The sequence below is a fragment of the Coffea arabica genome, chromosome 3e (assembly GCF_036785885.1).
Source record: "Coffea arabica cultivar ET-39 chromosome 3e, Coffea Arabica ET-39 HiFi, whole genome shotgun sequence".
NCBI classification, from domain to species: domain Eukaryota; kingdom Viridiplantae; phylum Streptophyta; class Magnoliopsida; order Gentianales; family Rubiaceae; genus Coffea; species Coffea arabica.
Window position 1 is genome coordinate 34,430,800 of NC_092315.1, and position 15,469 is coordinate 34,446,268.

The 15,469-nt window shown below is 37.0% G+C and overlaps 1 protein-coding gene across 4 annotated transcripts; it reads right to left on the reverse strand.

Moving 5' to 3' along the window:
- Nucleotides 1-2,757: 2,757 nt before the first annotated feature.
- LOC113736729 (flowering time control protein FPA) lies at nt 2,758-14,702 on the reverse strand. 4 transcript variants are annotated; one of them, XM_027263808.2, is made up of 7 exons: nt 14,456-14,702; nt 14,041-14,353; nt 11,584-11,829; nt 11,300-11,416; nt 10,150-11,084; nt 8,106-9,437; nt 2,758-3,067 (listed from the first exon to the last, which is right to left on the reverse strand). In XM_027263808.2, the coding sequence occupies exons 2-6, from the start codon at nt 14,320-14,322 to the stop codon at nt 8,123-8,125; spliced, it is 2,895 nt and encodes a 964-aa protein (XP_027119609.1). In that variant the 5' UTR covers nt 14,323-14,353; nt 14,456-14,702; the 3' UTR covers nt 2,758-3,067; nt 8,106-8,122. The 4 variants fall into 4 exon arrangements, with proteins under 4 accessions (XP_027119609.1, XP_071939488.1, XP_071939487.1 ...); XM_072083387.1 differs by lacking the exon at nt 14,041-14,353; XM_072083386.1 differs by lacking the exon at nt 2,758-3,067 and adding an exon at nt 3,942-4,381 and having other exon boundaries at nt 14,041-14,702.
- Between the last annotated feature and the right edge of the window lie 767 nt (nt 14,703-15,469).

The window sequence follows — 15,469 nt, forward strand, 5'->3', positions numbered from 1 at the left end:
CTATATACAAATTCTTTTATGTATGAAATACCAACTAAATTGAAATTTAGCAACTTGACAAATATTAAGTAATGAATACAAATATACTACATAACAATACAAATTCTTTTATCATAAGTCTTGTTTGGAAGCATATCAAATTAGGCAAGTAAATATCATTGTTGAATGTAAGAAACTATGTCTCATCCAAACAGGATGCAAGCTTATTTTTGGTACAATTGATTATTGCATTTGTTGAGGGGTTAATGTTGTAAGGCTTGCTCAGAAGTATGCAAAATTAGCGAAATAAATGAAACTATTGAAACTAAGGAATTGTGGCTCATCCAAATAGGAGACATAATTGAATTATTGGTAAAATGAATAAGAAAACAAATCCAAGAAAAAAGGACTCAGGGTTGGGAGATATCTAAGAGGATCCCTCAACAAATTTGTAATTGGGGTCTAACGTACGCTTCATTATTTATTTATATGAGGGTATAATTAGAAAGTGAAAACTAAATCACTAAGGGTCCGTTTGGTTGGATAGAAAATATTTTCCCTAGTGAAAATATTTTCCATCGAAGTCATTTTCCTGAAAAATCACTTCCTTCTCCATAATTTTCCGGTGTTTGGTTATTTAGTGAAAATATTTTTCAAATTCCTTTTTTCATAATTTTCCGGTGTTTGGTTTGTCAGTGAAAATATTTTTTGACTTCCTTTTTTAATGTTTGTTGATATGTTGCAAATGTTTTTCTATTCTCAAAACATTCATCTTGTTTTTTAGCTTCTATCCATTATAATCATATTATCATTTTTATAAAATATTTATTCAAATTATACCATGAATTCTTAAATGGAATTATTAATGACACTAATGAATTGGTTTTTGATCTTCCTTTAAAAAAAAATCATTAAGGGGGTGAAGTGGATTCAATACAATTCATTGTGTAAGAAAATGGACGACTTTGATTGGACATGGGAAAAGGATGCTTGCTTGTCCTATTCATACGGCTAGAAAGTAATCATCGAGACCCAGATTGTAGCTGTCCCTTCCTTATCTTTGACCTGCTAATCTTTGCCAACAAAAAGGCCCAGCTTCATAGCAGTAAATAGACCCAAAGCAATCAGAAGTGGCCGGACTGCCCAGTGAAAATCCTCAGGGTGCTGATACTTTTTCACCACTCCAGGAGAAGTGCTAAAAGAAACACACTGAACTTCAGATGGATCAGCTAAAAAGCTACTATTTTCATTACCAAATGTCAACCTACCAGGAAACCTAACAACAAGGCACCCATTTGGTAAGACTTGACAAATTCTCCCAGTTGCCCACTCGCCACCTCTTTTTCGGGGCCATTCAAATCAAGGATTAAATGTATCAGACTTCAGCCTAACAAATTGCCCAACACAGTAAGTTTCTGCCATCTAGAGCTCTGAATATCTTCCCTTCCAAAGTGTCTCCATTCCTATAAATCCAGCAGCTACACTTCCATCACGGTTGATTAGATGAAGGATACAAGGATACCTATTGGTGAATGTTTCTTTCCTTCAGCCTTCAATCGCACCAATCTCCAGCAGCAAATCCATAACTTACACGTTCCAGTGGGCATCTGCCGACGAGTCTTCAATCGATGGTCTTCAATCGTTGAGAATGGGCGTCTGCCGTAGTGGAAGAATGCCTTTAGGGCGTGCTTTCAAGGAAGGTTTCCTTCCCTCGGCGTAAGTTATTTTCCATCAGAAATCATTTTCCCAAATTAAATTGTATCCAAACAGTGGAAAATTAGGAAAACATTTTCTGGAAAATATTTTCCGTCCAAACAAACAGAGCCTAAATGATTTTCACACTTTTAATATAGTATTAGTATAGATGTACATATGATTTATTAACTTTTCTAAAGCAACATTTGTAGAATGCTCGTACTTCCTGTTGCATTGTTTTGCTAGTGTATTAGTGTATTTTTTTAACTCCCAAGTTTATAGCCATATTTTCCCAAAAAAAAAAAAAAAACAATTTTTTTGACTCCCAAGTTTATTCAGTTTAAAACAATTTCTCTTTACGCAAGTCCATAATTGTTACATTGTTATATTAATAAAATATTTCAATATTGATTTTCAGTTTGTGATTGTGAAGCCTACCATTTCAATATTTATGCGCCATTGTGGTTAGATGGAAGTTTGTACTGTGTAAATTCAAGATACAGTCCAGCGCATCTTTAGTTTTGCCAGCATCCATTGCATTTTCTTTTCTCTAAGTTTTTTTTTAGTGAATATATGTGTATATTTCATCTGTCAGCGCCATTAGATTTGCTATCCCTTCTCTTGGGATATTTTTATAAGTTATACTTTTTTTTTAATAAAAATGTCAATTATGTTTGGCGGGTGGACTTGTCTACCCATTTTATTAATATAAGCTTTAAAAAGTATAGGGGTTGGAGTGGCATATAGACCAAGACTCCAATAAACAAGAAGAAAAATAACAGGAGTACTATTTCCTTATAATTGTAACTTAGTACTATGAGGAATGTGCGGTTACTACTGTCTATCTATACACGATACGCCCTTGACGCGTGCAGGCAGAGTAGAAGCTTCATACGTCACTGAATTTTGAGTTGTGCTCGCTCCTTTGGCTAAGGCATCGACCGCAGAATTAACTCTAAAATTTTATTAGGATTGAGATCAAATTTATAAATTTGAATCGTAGAATTGTGGGGTTGTCATTGGATTGTAACATGAGAAAGAATGCGTGGGTGTGCAATGTGTCCGTAAGTATCATGGAACCAATAGCAAAATATCACAATTTAAATTAAGAAGGCTAAAGAAAAGTTGCTCTAACAATTGTAATAATCCAATCCAAAAGACCATTATTTGACAAAAAAATATCCAAAAGACCATTATGCTAAAAAAAGAAATATACAAAAGAAAAAGAGGGTCGCCTTCGAAGAAGTCATATGGAGCATAAAAAACATAACGATGATTGCGTCCATTTAGCTCTGTCACACATTTGACGGCCCGCATCGAATCTTTTATCGGAGCTCCTAATCTTTGACTGCAAAACTTAGCCCGAATCCGACATTGCAAAAGTCCACTACGCCTACACATTGCAAAATCAATTCAAATTAGTCAGGTTTTTTCCGAACATAGAGAACCAAGAAAAATGGACATTCCTAATACAACATTACCCGGAAAAAAAAATACAACATTACCCGTATAACATATTCGTAAAACTTATGAACCCGGAAAAAGAGTTGCATGTCTCTGTTTTGTTTCTTTCGGCAAACTTATTTTCTGAACATAGATAGGAAATTTTTTTTTGTTTGAATTTCTGGAATTAAACATGGCGAGAATAAGCAATATAACATTGTGTTAAATTTTGTCTTGTACTAGCTGCCCGTTGTAGTCGGAATTTACAATTTTGTAACACTAAAGTGAATAGTAGCAAACAATGAAAGGGGGGTATTTTAAAAAAAAAAAAAAAAAATTAGTATCTACGTAGTGTATAGCACAGTGGGTTTTGGGGCCCACTCCTGCCAAAAGCCAACAGATCCTACCAAGCCTCAACCATAGCTTGTCAAACATTAGCGGAAGGAGCCCAAAAAAAAAAAAGGACACTTGTCAATAATGCAAAATACTATTTTGGCTAATTTCAAGGCAAAAAAATCCAGAGACTAGAAGCAATTTCTGGCACACACTCTTGATGAAAGTGACAATTAAACAAACCACTCGCTCATTTTGCCAGTTGCTCAATTTCACTTGCACGACCGATGGTATACGAAACGTAGGATATTTGTGTTTATCATTGTAGTATGAACAGGTGTGATTTTACATCAGGTATAGACCATGAAAGAAAAAAGAGCTCATGGAATTTTACCTCCTCATACAACACCCAACCTGCACATCCTTCTATCATTATCTACATTTGCATCGCAGAAACGAGCAAAGATTTGGCAACTATAAAGACGGGGAAATTGTAGAAACGAGTATGAATAACAGATCATTTGCATGGTTTTTGCATATCGAACATTTTGGTTTTGAAAGCCCAAAAGAACAAAATTTCGAGGTTAAATAAATAAGCATAGATCAGAAAAGGAACAAAAAAGGGATAAATCTGATTAGGAGGCTTATCGTGCCAAACAGGTCAGATGGAGCAAGGTTACGAGTAAAACTAGTCCTTGAGACTTTTCAGGATTGATCAAAGCGCAAAGATTGGCCGACGCAAGTCAACTGTAAACCTAGCGATTAGGTTGCAAAGGAGGTGAATTACCAGAGAGTTAGCCACAACGTCGCTTGCTACATCATATAATGGGAGAAATTCATAGCCAAGGAAGTCTCTTGCTACATTAGTACACACGCTGACGGACTATGACAAGTAGTCAATCCAGTACGTTACTTCCAAGTAGTGTATATCCTACACAACTAACGAAAGTACCTCAGAAAAGAAAACAGTGTAGTAGCACTTAAGGCATAGACGATTCATGTTCAATGCGCTTAGGGGTAAAAACTTCAAGGAACGACCACAAGGAAGTTTCTAGTAATGGAGATATATTTAAGAAACACCGAGCTTAACTTTACACAAAATGTTACGCACAATCACATTTGTGAAAAGGCATACAAACTCAACGCATAGGCTTTGCTGTGTATTCTATTAGAACTAGTTTAACAAAACGGCTATAATGTGCCAAAGAAATGCAGTTAAAACACTGCTGTTACAAGAGCTAAGAAATGGAGTTAAAACACGAATTGTTCCGAGTGTCGAAGAGATGCAATTAATACACGAGCGTTCCACTTCAAAGAAGACTTCGCAATGGAGGATACAATCATAGACCAAATGTTTTGGTTAATATTTCCCTTCAAACAAACCCCATTGGACCGCTAAAGACTGCATAGATCTGGAGATTCCCAAATAGGGCACCCTGTTTTCGTTCATCAGTTTTATCCTAAGATACCATTTGCCTTCCACAACCCGTCTAGCTGCATTATTTATTTCCTATTTACTTTTGCCATATCGTAGAACTCCAACCAGTATTTGGTCATGATTGACCCTTCTCTACATTTTACAGTCGCTATCACCTTCTAGCCGCGCCATATGCTTATTATCAACTCGCTATATATTTGAGTGTCCATTTATCCGGGTCAGCACAAACCTATGCAGTCAATGAATCATCTAAATTCGTTAGCATCTATCCCAAGTCATACTTGACTGAACAAATGTTCAATCCTCATTGTGTAGACTTGTTAGTAATCTTCCCACGTAATGTAGCGAAAAACATGTAGTTATGTGAATACAGACAACGATTTAATTTATAGAGAGTACCTAAGTTAGACAAAGAGTTGAAGAATCCCAATCTTTTTTCAATTTTTTTAAAAACATTATCATATTCTTTTGTCTCGACAAAAGTTGGTTGGTCAGCTCTAATTTGTCAAATTGCTTTGGTCTATCAAAAGTTTGTTGCTAAAACTAACAGCGCAAATTTCATCGGTTTGGGCAGCAGAAGCTAACACGCTTTAAAAGAGCTAGGTTAATTCCTTTAGGTGCCACATTTTTTCACGCAATATACTGTGAACTGACGGATTCCTATCAGAGTTTGTAAATGGAGTAATACTTTTCAGTCTCAAGTTTAGATTTGATTAGGAGAGAAATTTTTGGAGTTGCATTCAATGTATTAAGCACGTGAAAGTGTAAAAAACTTAATTGGTATGCTGGATTGTATACTCTGGTACTCGCAGCCTCACACCCAGCTTTATGCTTTTGGGTTTGAAATATTAAGTACACGAAGGTGTAACAAACTTGTATGGTTTGCTGGATCTATACTCTCGAATGCACAGCCCCACTCCCAGGTTAACCTAGTAGTAAGTGCTCCCACTTTGACACCCATCCCCATGAATAGAAAACCTCAGGAACCACTAAGACAGTTACAAGGTCAAAAGCGCAAGTCAGTCATCAACATTTTTATCTGCTCATTGCATTTACATCTTTCTCCAAGCCTTTTTCCCTTTTCCCGGTCTTATTTGCTATAGTTAACTTGAATCAGTTATGCTCAGGTATATGCTCCATATAAACACTTCTACTCTTTTCCGGCTTATTAATGGCAACTCTACAGACTCCAATATGCTTTAACATCTGATATTATCTCACTTAAAACTCTTCTATCCTACCTACAGAAAGAACATGCATAAAGAAATAGAGAGAACACCATAGGAATATTTAGAAAAGTAAACAAAAGCTTCATAAATTAGGATTACACTTGACAAGATTCATAGATGCTCAGTGTTACAGATGAAAAGTATGACACCAACAGACTGAAAGAATATAGTTAACCATAGTCAAGAAAAGACGCAATCTACAGTGACACATGATGGACTTGAACATGCAACAGAAAAAGGCAAATGCTTAGACAAGCAGTCAAACAGCCCTAAAGCATAGATGTAAATTTATCTTAACTACCAACCAATTGCTTGACGAGAGTCAGCACAGGCATACATGTAATCAAAATAAGTATTATAAATCACCAAAAAAAAAAAACTGAATATCCAAGCATGGCGCCAAGTTTACAACTTGCTACAGCATTGACTCATTAAAGACAACTAAATTTAACAATGAGACATTCAGAATATACCACTGTAGAGAAAAGGTTACTACAATTCATCTTCACTAACAGCCAGATCGGGAGGCGAAGTGATGAAGATTCTCTGTTCCTCCATTTTTTCTTTGGTTTTCCTATGTTTTAGACAGGAGAGGAGGGGTTTTTTTTTTTTCGGGAGGGGAGGGAGGGGGGGTGTGTTTTGTCACTACGGTACTAAGGGAGCAATCTAATCCCTAATACTTTAGCTTAACTTCATGAATAAGTATGACATAAAAGATGCATCGAACATTGAATCCAGCTAAAACAACTTCAGTAACATCTGCTAAACACACCCAACTTTTTTCCTAGTTGTAAGTATTCAACCATGCCATAAAGACAGCACAAGGGCAAACTTCTAGAACATACTGATTTAATCATGATGGAGTTCATGGAACTTAAAACACTAAGTTTTGCCCCAAAAAAAAATGACACAGGAAATGCATTATTAAAACACGGGAACAAAGGCCCAAAACCTGTAGGAATAAACAAATTATACAGTTTACACTTGGCCAAGTCAAAAATACAATAGACATGTCTTTATATGGCATATTCAACAACCTAACATATATTAGTGCACTTCAGCAACACACAACAAAAATAAATTTGAATGTAGTTAACTTTATCTGCATCAAACTAATCCTAAAGAGATTCCTCTCACCCCTTTCAGTGGCAAACTTCCTGTTTTTGTCCCACTGAATTCCGCTACAAAAATAACTTAGAATGTACAACTGAACTCCAGTAAAAGAAAAAGACAAAAATACATTTGAATGTAGTTCAATTTAGCTAAAGCACCCCAACCATAAAGAGATATCCATGACAAGTGTAAGTGACAGATACTTCCTAAAGTAGATGACTAAAACAAGAATACTGTCTGGTTTGTTCTAATTCCCTCCATTTCAGCAACAAACTTCCTGTTTCTTTCTCCCGGTCAACAACTTCCGTTTTTGCTTAATGATCATCCTTAAAGACCAGAATTCACACCACCTCCTATCAATTACCTAATTTAACTTCTACATTCCACAAGCCTAACTAATATGCACTGCAATTAGCTAAACAATTTCACCTGAAGACTTCAAATTTAAATAAACTCCTAAAGCAGGCAACTATCGACCAAGTAACTTTCTATCTGCAGGTAACTTCTGAGAAACTCCCAGCGCATCTCCTTGACACCAAATTCCCCCCAAAAAAATTTTCAATGAATGTTTCAAAACAGCATTGCAGGGAACCACCTACTCAATTCCAGCCCATTCATTAGCTTACCTCAATTTCTTTTTAAGCCTCAGGCATAGAAAACTATAGCCAACTAATTTAGGAACGTACTCTTCAAAGAGATTAAAACCAAAACAGCACATGTTCACCAATCACATAATAGCAACACAGCAGATCATGAAAACTGCAAAAATTTAACTCTGCCCTCCCATAATCAAACCAAAATGCCTCATTATAGTAGAAGAGCAGCTATCATAAAACTACTCCAACTGATGACAAACAAAGGAATTGATATATTACCTGGTGGGGCAATTCTGTCAGCTGCCAGAACCTTGCCCAGTCTGAGTTCCAGGTGGTTGCTGCACCCTGTTAAGGAGATTGACAGCAAATAGTAAAGTTGATTGATAGCGTCTATTCTTTTCTTCCTCAGTCTCAGATGTATCCTGGCCTGCTCCTTGCAAAGCTGAATGATGCTCCTGCACCTGATTCCTAACATCAGCTTCAGTAGTTTGTGGCATAGAAGCATGCTGTAGGACATTGGGACCATTAATCTCACTGCCCAATGTTACAAGATTTGTAGGCTGGTGAAGGACCGACGAACCATACAACCTCAATGCATCAGTTCCCTGTGCCATCCCATGCCCCTTCAGAGGATCATGGGGCATTCCAAGTTGATGCTGCTGGTCAACATTAGACAAGGCTGAAACCTGTCCTTGAGATGGGGTTGCAGAGGCAATTGGTCTAGATGACACAGCACCTTGAGGTTGCATGTTGAAACCACGATCTTGGATTTGGCTATAGCCAAGGGCACCTTGAGCAGGAAGATTGAGGGTGTTTGACACCGCAGGATAAGCATGAACTTGTGGAATAAATTGTGCTTGGCTATGAAACTGGCTGTTGAATTGTTGTGTAACATAACCTGCTTGCTCAGGAACTTGACGTTCATGCTGCCACCCTTGTGGAAGTCCTTTATCAGGTGCAGGGGTAATATTTAATGCAGGGCCCAATGTTGTTGAAGCGGACTGTACTGATGAACTTTCTGAACCAGATGACTTACTGTTTCCCTGATATATAGAAGCTAGAGTGGCAATAAGATCAGGTGTTAATTTAAGTCCAGCTTGAGAAACTGCAGCATTATTGATTGGCGGAGTAGAATTCAAAGAGGAGCCCAACATTTTCAGAGGTGGTTTCATATCTTCCGGTACCACCTTGTTATAACCCATTTGCATACCAATTTCCTCCTGCGCTATCTCATTATATCCAGTTAGAGAACTAGCTTGCTGCTGTGCATCCACATACTGCGGCTGAACCAATGACGGCGGAATATTTGAGCTAGCAGGAGCTGCTTGGGGAAACTCTAAAACAACTCCATAAAGCCTTTCAGGTCCCGTAACCTTAAGAACATTGGTCAGAAAATCAGATGGAGGCACCAAGAACAAGGTGGTGCCATCGTCAAACTTGGCAACACCAGCCCGATTTCTAGCTCCCAAGTATCTCAAAAACTCTGTATATGAAGCAAAATCAGCTTCACTGTCGGGCAAGAAGAATGCGATGCTAAAACCAACAGCATCAGCATAATGCTTGGTTAACAAGTCCAACCCAGTCCGAGCTGTGCAATTAACAACCTCTGGACTGCAAAATGAACACACATTATACGTCAAGCCAATAGTGGAATTAAATCAAATAAATGTTGGCAATAAGCTAAATAAACAAAAACTCATGGAAAGAAGAAAACTCAAAGGCAGAAAAATTCGAAAATCAGCAAGAACTAAAATGGACTCAACCGCCTGGATCCCATACAAACACTTCATGGAACAATCAGACTTCTGAAATAGGGAAACTACAGGTGAACAATTCACAGCTTTTCTTTGTTAGCTATGTCCCATGCGTGAAGCATATGCCACACTCAGAATAAATACTGTTGATGAACACTCAGCACTAAACCCATCCAACAATTTTAAGATACTCAAATAGATGGCTGATACTCGGGGAAAAAAAATGATATGCAACTAGAAATACTCCATGCACAACCTACTTAACAGAGAAAAATAGAAAAAGAACACCAGTGAAAACCACCCCACAACAAAATTACAAAAACTTAGCACACTTACAGTAGAACTTTGACGAGATCATGAAAAGCCCAAAAGACCACCCAAATAAACTAAACATCAGATTCTAAATAAAGTAAACATTCTATTATATGGGAAGAAATTAAGTTATCAAGAATGCTTCATGCAATAAAATAAAGGAAAGAGCGGTCCAATTCAAACTAAGGACATACTGCACAAAGTTTGCAAGAAGCATCAAAAAGACCAATGAAGTTGTTTGAAAATAATATACTTACATCTCAGAACTGATACCTTCCCCTATAGGAACACAACGGGCATGGCAAATAAGTGAGCCACCTTTTGCAATAATCCCTCGCCACACATAATCAGGCTCAGGAATGCGCTTTCCTAGTCCACCAACTGAAATTTGCATGCCAACTGGGCTAAGATGACTTCTTCCTTCAAAATTAGAAAGAGGATCTGTAGAACCTGCGTATGTACGAAGCCCATATGGTTCATCCAAACCCAACCCTTGGTCATCAGTTCTTCTGGCAGGAAATGATGAATTGTGAGCTTGCAAAGTTCCCTCAACCCTTGATCTTTTGGACTCCCTCTGAAGTTGGCTGGCATCAAAGACATCCCAAGCACTTGATGCAGATCTATTTGGCAGATTGAGACTGGCAGAAGGTGAAGACAGCAGGCCAGGTGCAGGAGAAGATCTTCTCCAATTTGGACCCCCCAAATGGGCGTGATGACCACCTTGAAGATCAAAATTTCCTTGAGGACCTAATGGCCTCATAATGCCATCAGGTCCAGGGGCTCCACGAGGTGGCAAAACTCCAGAATCATGACTAATTATGTCCATTTGTCCATGCCTAAATGGAACATCATTCAGGTACGTATCTGGCCTTGTCCCTTTGGTTCCAGGATAATTCCCCAAGTAATCTTTGTTTGGTGCAAGTTCACTGTTTGAATACTCAATTGAGATTCGTGGATCACTAAAAAGCTTGCCTTGCAAACCTTCTTTTGCAAGTCGTGCTTCATCTACACTTCTAAATTGTACAAACGCATAGTTCCTGTCTTCAAAAGTTTTAATCCTTTCTATCTCACCAAACAGAATCATTGCATTATGCAACATGTCTTCATCAATCTGAACTGAAGGAGGATAACTTATCCACAAGACCTTGCTTGGTTGACCATCTCCCCTCCGCCCTCCTGGAGACTGGAATTGCTGCAAAAGGGAGAAAAGGAAGTACAGGAGAGCATTAGTTCTTAGATAGCTCATGGATCCCAAAAGAAACAAGAAATGGTTTCAATAAGATTTGCATCCAAGACAGTTATGGCAGAAAAAAAAACCAATCTGAAGACCTTTCAAGCATAAAGATCTACAAAAATCACTGATGACAGCAGACAAAAACTAAATCATTTTTAAGGATTGAATAGTACATGTCGTTTTGACCCAACTTGGATAGACTCTTGTGCCATCCACCGTGTATCTGGAGGGCCAATGCTCCTGTTGGGGAAATGTCCTTCCCTTGCATCACGAAAATCAGGTAACTGCTCCTGCATTATATGTGAACACAATATAACCTCTCTATGCAAGTTACAAGGATGAGCAATATGGAACAAGTACAAGCCATGACTTTCATGACCAATGTATGATATTTTCTAAGTCCCCAACAAGAAGCTATAACCAAACTTCTAAGGTAATTTAGCAGTTGGATGCTTACTCTTCTAGAAGGTTGTGATCGAAGAAAATCCACACGTATCTGATCCCCACCAATTCTCCTCCCATTCATATTCTTCAACGCTTGAGAAGCATCCTCTAATCTAGAAAAGTCGACATATGCAGTATTACGGTCTCTAAGAAATTTAAATTCCTGGATTTTACCAAATCTCGTAAATTCTTCTTCCAGTTCTTCTTTTGAGACAGATTGGCTTATTCCAGCCACCCATAAGCTCTTACATGGTTTAGCCTGCAAGGAAACTACATAAGAACAACAAAATACCAAAACAAACTGAATCTTACAGGCCTATTTTGATGATCTATCATGTATATTGACACAAATTAACAACTAAAAAATATACTCATGTTTACACTTTTACAATAACTGACTACCAGTACGGTGCCTCAGAAATACAATTGGGGAATAAGTGGCAGAATAGTCATAGAACTCAAAAAACAAATGAAACCATAGTAGTGAGAAAAGAAAAGACATTTCAAAAACAAGGAAAGAGAAAAGAAAAGAATAGAATATGATGCATCACATAGAGTAACTATCATAGACCCAAGTCTGAACAAGGCAGAGAACACCATCAGCTCCACAAAGCATAATTAATTTTTTGTTCTAATTCTATATTTCTCTGAAGTCCACTATACATGCAAGACATGCTAAAGAAAAGAACAACTACCATCAATACAACAATTACGCTGATTAGTAACTTGAGAAAAATCATGAAAAAGACAGAAGAAAAAGGCAAAAGAGACAACGTAGGATATGAAGGGACTTAAAGTTCAAATGGTCTCAATCAGGGTATCTAATGATAATTATGACCAATGAACGCCCATTGTTTACACCAAATGTAATATTTGCACTAGACAAACAAGCAAAAAATAACTGCAAGCACAGCACCTTATAACAAGTAATAACACAACCGCCCCACAAATTTGTTAGGCAATTAAATAAACTCCACTTCAAAAATAGTTTTAAAAAGCAGAAGTTGACCAGTATTCCTATGCATGCATGTAAAGAGGATTCATCATGTATCAAATTACTGCAATGTCAGGCCTTAATGGAGCAATCTCGTTTTTGCACAATCTACTAAAGAAGTGTCCAAAGATTTGCAACCACACTGTTCTTTTTTTTTCATATAGTATTTTATACGACAATTTGTTCATTAGAGATTTTGGTATGATGATTTATTTTCTTAACACAACTTCTGTTCAACCAGAAATGGACGCAAAGTGATAACATTTTTCCTTGCATCTTAAACATTGAATGCAAGAAAACGTTGGTACTAAGTGCAATAAAAGAATAAGTTGACCATTTGCCAGACAAGTCGGACCTCCAGTTGATCAGATCCTATGATGTCTCCAGCTCATAAACCTCAAGAAGCAAATTACATGAAGGAAAAACCATGGTTGACCTTATCTATTAATGCGCCATCCATCATCATATCTAAACGGGCACACTCCTGAAGATCTAAATATCCATGCAAAACATATCGTCGCACAGTTAACTGTCAATATTTTGTACTTTTATCTAATATATAGATGCTGAAAGGCTTGGAATTTGTTGTTCAAGTGAAATTTTAATGGGTAGACGTGTTTCTCGATAAGTTGGACGCACGATTACTTAGATTACATTGCAAGTCATCGTGCGAAAAGGTATGTCTTCCAATGGGAAAGTACCCCAGAAACTGGTAGTGTAATAAACGCAAAAATTTCGGGAACATGTCCAGTAGCTTTGATCATACAATACAATGAATTTCTACAAGATTGAGCTTTGATGCGTAAAAGCCCAACGCATCTTTTACCCTGAATTGTGACATGTTCATATTCTCTACAAGATCTGAAGAAGCATAAATTGTAAGAAATTAGTATTCACGTACGTTGAATTGTGGCATGTTCATATTCTCTACACAGCCCAGACTTTCACGCTGCTCTCAACAGCCCAGATTTTCATAGCAGCGCCGGCTATTCCGCCGTCCTAGTCATTGGGTTGGTGCGCAGGGAAAATTTATCGAAAATCTTGAGCAAAACTCAATTCTTTGTCGATTAGTCCTTTTTAATTTCACAATTGTTAACTTTACTCCTTTTTTTTTAATCTCTGACTTTGATTTGTAGAGAAAAATAAATCTATTACCCAAAGAAAAAGAAATGGAACCACAATCTTTTTCTCGCGCTTTTCTATTACCATGAATTCGTATAAAAAGTTGGAATCATCAATTCGACTTCAAGCCCCCCCTCCCCCCAAACCCAAAAAAAAACTGAAGCCCCTCAAAAAAAAATCAAAAATAAAAAACGCAAAAGCAAAATTTGCATCGAAGGAGGAAAATTCGAGAAATCCATTAGTGCTATTAATCAAACGCCACATCAAAACTGAAACAAAAAATTTCGAACAACAATTATAATAATTATTACTGTTGGGATTTTTATGACTACGAATCAAAAGAGTTTGACGAACCGGTTTAGCGAACTCGATCTTAATCGGGTTCCCATGGAGAATTGTGCCCTGAAGCTTTTCTTTGGCGGATTTGGCGTCCTCAATTTTCTTATAATATACGAAGCCATAGCTTCGAGATGCGTAATTGGTTATGCTATCGACCGGCCCGTGCTTTTCGAAGAGCGCCGTCAATTCCGAATCGGTAACTTCAGGGGATAGATTACCGATCCAGAGATTGTTCGATGCCGGCGCCTCCCCGTCGGAAGACAGCGACGACGTTGATTTGCTCGTCGGCGGCGGCATAATTACTACCAGAACTAAATAACCGAAAACCCTAGAAGAAAACACAAAAAACAGGTGGAAAAAAGAGCTTACGATTTTAAAGACGATAAATAGAGAGAAAACTGATTTCCAAAATTGTAAGGAAATTCTTCACCTTTTTATATAATGAACAAAGGGATACAAAACCTGAATGGATACAGATATTCTGGATTTTTCTTTTTTTTTTTTCAATTGTGAGAAAGAGAAGACGGGAAAGGAGAAGATAAGGACCAAAGATGGCGCAGGAGAAAATAATGAGCTAGAAGGGGATGATGAATGGGATTTAACAGAGGAGAGTAATTAACTAGGGTTAACGAACATTTTTATAGTGTTGATATATTAATCAGCTTTGGAGCCGGCCGAGGAGTTGATGGCTTAATATATATACAGGGACAAATGGAGCGGGTAGGAGTCGGTTTGTGTTAGCCTAGAATTAATTACATTTAGACCCCTTATGTTTTTGACCAAAGGACTGGGTTTTAAAAATTCAACGAACAAAGTTTTAAAAATTCAATCTGTTCCTTGAACTAGAACTCTTAATGGTTAAAAATTGGGCTAATAAGCGCCGTTTCTGACCCGGGATGTCATATGTATTTCATAAATAATTAATACTAGCGTTAAAGGCACCCAATGTGTGTGCAATTTAGAAATAATTATTTTTTTTGATGAATTTGAAAATTTTATCTTACACAAATAAATTTTATAAGAATTTTTTATTAACAAACTTTAATTTATAAGTAATTTTTAATAAAAAAATAGATAATTTGGTAGTTGCAATACTTAGAGTAGTTATGAACGATTACGTTGACAAATACAATTAGTCGGTTCGGTTGACTGGAAAGTTATTTTCTTTTCCATAATTTTCTGGTGCTTGGTTAATTAATGAAAATATTTTCCAATCTTTGATTCATGAGTGAAAATATTTTTTGATTTTCTTTTTTAGTGTTTGTTGATATGTTACAAATGTCCTACCCTCAAACATTCATCTCATTACCAATTACTTGTACTTTTTGTCCACTATAATCATATTCTCATTTTCGTCAAACATTTATTCAAATTATACTATGAATCCTTAAATGGAATTATCAATGCTAAAAATATATGAAGGACTAGTGGAATACTATCAAAC